A 3,539-nucleotide genomic window follows, 5' to 3' on the forward strand; every position below is an offset into this window, starting at 1 on the left:
AAGCATAGCTATAGTTGGAAGCTAGGACCTATGCAGAATTCTGTGTAGAATTTCCAAGGAAATGGAGGAAATGTTGCAGATTGCATGCATAGCTCTCAATCGATCAGGGTTGCATTTCAAAAAAACATAAAAACCAAACCATTCTAACTTAGTTAGCTATATGCTTTTGAGAAATGGACTCCAGTGCAGGGAAGGTCCCTTCACGGGGGTAGCGTGTGTCGTGTGTCTTGCGGTAGCGTGTGTCTTGCACCACAAGTCCATAGTAACCTGGCTACCCCCCCCCCCCCCCCCCCCCCCCCAGGCCATCCTCCTGAGCAGTGACGGCCAGAACCTGGTGACGGGTGGAGACAACGGCGTGGTGGAGGTGTGGCAGGCCTGCGACTTCAAGCAGCTCTACATCTACCCCGGCTGCGACGCCGGCATCCGCGCCATGGACCTGTCGCACGACCAGAGGTGAGTCGTCGCCGCTGCCACCGCCACCGTCGCCGCCTTGACGCCCGCCTGAGCAGACGAGACAAATGGCGGGGGACGTGCGGCGGTCGTTTTGGCGGAAGTGTGTTGTCGAGTGTGAGATGTAAAGGGGTTCATGCTGTAGATGAAAGGGCTGTGGATGTGGCCGTGCTCATTTCATGGCTGTCAGTGCGCATTTAGGAGTGTGTGTGTGTGTGTGTGTGTGTGTGTGTGTGTGTGTGTGTGTGTGTGTGTGTGTGTGTGTGTGTGTGTGTGTGCGGGGTGGGGGTTGCAGAAACAAAGCATCCCGACTGCCCCCCTTTGTTTGCCTTAAATAGAAACAGGTTGCCATAGAGACAATGAGAGGCTGTTAAAGCAAAGTCATATGAGAGGTGTTGTGTGCAAAGGCTCGCACACAATAATAAAGATAATAATACATTTACTGATTTATATTGCACTCAAAGACTACTATAACACTCAAAGAAGACACACAGGCATTCACATACACATATGTACATCACACACACACACACACACACACACACACACACACACACACACACACACACACACTCTGTGTTGGTTTTAATGAGAGTCATTGTTTGCATCTGACTCAAGACTGACCCCGGGGGCCACCCAACAGATGTGTGAAATGTGCTGCAATCAGAGTAGATCTATTTAAGTGCAACACGCTTGTCTATCGCTTCCAAGAGAAGCACTTCTTCAGAATTAGACTCAACACAACAGAGCATACACGAGGCTCAGTTTCTGAACAACAAGTCACATTTAACCTCTACACTTCAGCCCTTTTTTTGAAATGAAAAGAAGGAATTTCAAAAAGCAGCACATAATCCAGAGTCCTATCAGCACACATTACATCTCACCAGCCTCTCCTGTCTTTGCCCTTCATCATGCCCACACGTAGAGTATTAGGACTCCTGAGGGAAGGGGGTACACTGGTATGTCGGAGTGCCCCGTATGCCCTCTACTCTAACTGGCCCGAGGGTGTGTGTTCCCCCATGACCCTGGCTGCGGTGGGCTCGGTGGCCCTGAATGCCACAGTCACAAGGCCAGAGGCCCCCATTGCTGCTGCTGGGCCCTGAGGCACCATAACCCCCCCCCCCCCCCCCTCCCCTTCCCAGGCCCGTAATTTACAGTCACTTTTACTGCTGACCCCTGAGTGCAGCTTAATTCATTATCAGGAGGGGGTGGCAGTAACAGGAAGCTCTGTTATTCCTGCAGAATTCCCCCAGTTGTCAGCACTACAGGCTCGGTCACATGTTGACGTGCATGTAAGACATGTGTGAGCACTTACAAATACTTACACATGCACACAGAGGCACATGTGAACACACACAGATACACACAAACGCGCACACACACACATGCACACACACACGCATGTATACACACACACACACACACACACACACACACACACACGCACGCATGCACACACACGCATGCACACACACCCAAAGACACCCACAAACACACACACACACACACACACACAGACACACACACTTTCTCACTCTCTCTATCTCTTTCTCTCTCAGACACATACACACACTTTCTCTCTCTCTCTCTCTCTCATTCTCATTCTCACTCTCTCTCTATCTCTTTCTCTCTCAGACACATACACACATACACACAAACTTGATTCCTGTGTTCTCTGTTGCCCCCCCCCCCTCCCCATCACAGGACTTTAATCACTGGCATGGCGTCTGGTAGCATCGTGGCGTTCAACATCGACTTCAACCGCTGGCACTACGAGCACCAGAACCGCTACTGAGAGATGAGGAGAGGGACTGCCCAGGACAGGAGGGGGAGATGGAGTAGGAGGAAGAGGAGGAGGAGGAGGAGGAGGACCACACCAGGGGGCTAGGGAGGCAGCTACCTCCGCCAGTGAGCAGGGTGTGGGCACAGGAGTCCACCGGGCTCAACTCAAGTACAGCCGAGAATGAAAACGGAGCGATAGAATACAAACGAACGTAAAAAGGGGAAAAAAAGGAGGGGGTAGAGAGAGAGAGAGAGAAAGTGAAAGATGTCGGGAGAGATTGTTGATCTTTTGGCGCCTTTGGTGTGAGATCCATGCGAGATGACCTGCAGATGCCATCGGTGAGACTCTGGACCCCAGCGCATCTACATCACGTCCCCCGAGGAGGCCTGCCGAGCTGCTCTGTCTGTGGCAGCGGCGCAGACATCTCCAAATCTCCGTATAAGGAGACGTACAGTAGAAGGACTTGGTGGAGCAAAATAAAAAACAAAACAAAAAAAAGACATCCAACAGAAAGCGTTGGGAATTCTAAATTCTTAAGTATTATATAAGTTCAATTTTATGCAGTTTGCAGAGAATAATAACAAACAAAAAAAAAACATGGTAAACAATTTGTTTTTCATTCTACCTGAATTCTATGTCCATACTATGTTCCAGACTGTGAAATACACTACTGTAAACAGCAGACAAAAGATCTATAATCAACATTTATACAGTACACGTTTGTATGCCAGATGCACCACTTGCCATCACTGCTAAGGGACATATTTCATTTCTCTCCTGTTTTGATTTGAAATATGAATACTGTAAGCATTATATAATGGCCCTGAGAGAACGGCTATATTTCTTCTCCTTTGAGAATACCAGGGGAAGTGGGGAGACCTTGTTGTGCAAATGCTCCGATACTGTTAGTTTTAGTGTGTAAACGTTTTATCATTGCGTCTGTGCTGTCTTTGCCATAGTCCACCAGGCTCCATCTTTGAGGCCACATTTCAGCACGCAAAGTCTCTTGTCTGTCTGAACGTCTGCTGTTGTGACGGTGCCCATCCGCTCAATGGCGGTCTTCCGCCAAACGAGAAACCCATTTGTAATAACAAGTATGTAGCTGTTTCTAGGCCACTTCCTTTAACCGAATTCAAAGTGACCAGTCATTTTGTGAAAGCATTTCATTTCCCCCCCGAGTCTACAATGTATCGCATAACATAATCAGCAGGATTTTTTTGCACAGTGCTGCTTTTTTGTTTGTTTGTTTTGCTAAATGCCGTTTCTTTCTATTTGTTTTGATGCACAACATAAGACATGCAACAAT

General features: G+C 48.5%; 1 protein-coding gene across 1 annotated transcript in view; it reads left to right on the forward strand.

Annotated features, from left to right (window-relative positions):
- Window positions 1–2,281, forward strand: part of LOC134099150 (neurobeachin-like) — a 303,605-nt gene extending 301,324 nt beyond the window's left edge. The window contains exons 57-58 of the mRNA XM_062551941.1: window positions 302–453; window positions 2,155–2,281. Of these exons, the coding sequence (XP_062407925.1) occupies window positions 302–453; window positions 2,155–2,245 (243 nt within the window). The 3' untranslated portion in view covers window positions 2,246–2,281. The remainder of the gene's footprint in view (window positions 1–301; window positions 454–2,154) is intronic.
- Window positions 2,282–3,539: the final 1,258 nt, after the last annotated feature.

Source organism: Sardina pilchardus, chromosome 13, assembly GCF_963854185.1.
Source record: "Sardina pilchardus chromosome 13, fSarPil1.1, whole genome shotgun sequence".
Classification (NCBI taxonomy): Eukaryota; Metazoa; Chordata; class Actinopteri; order Clupeiformes; family Clupeidae; genus Sardina; species Sardina pilchardus.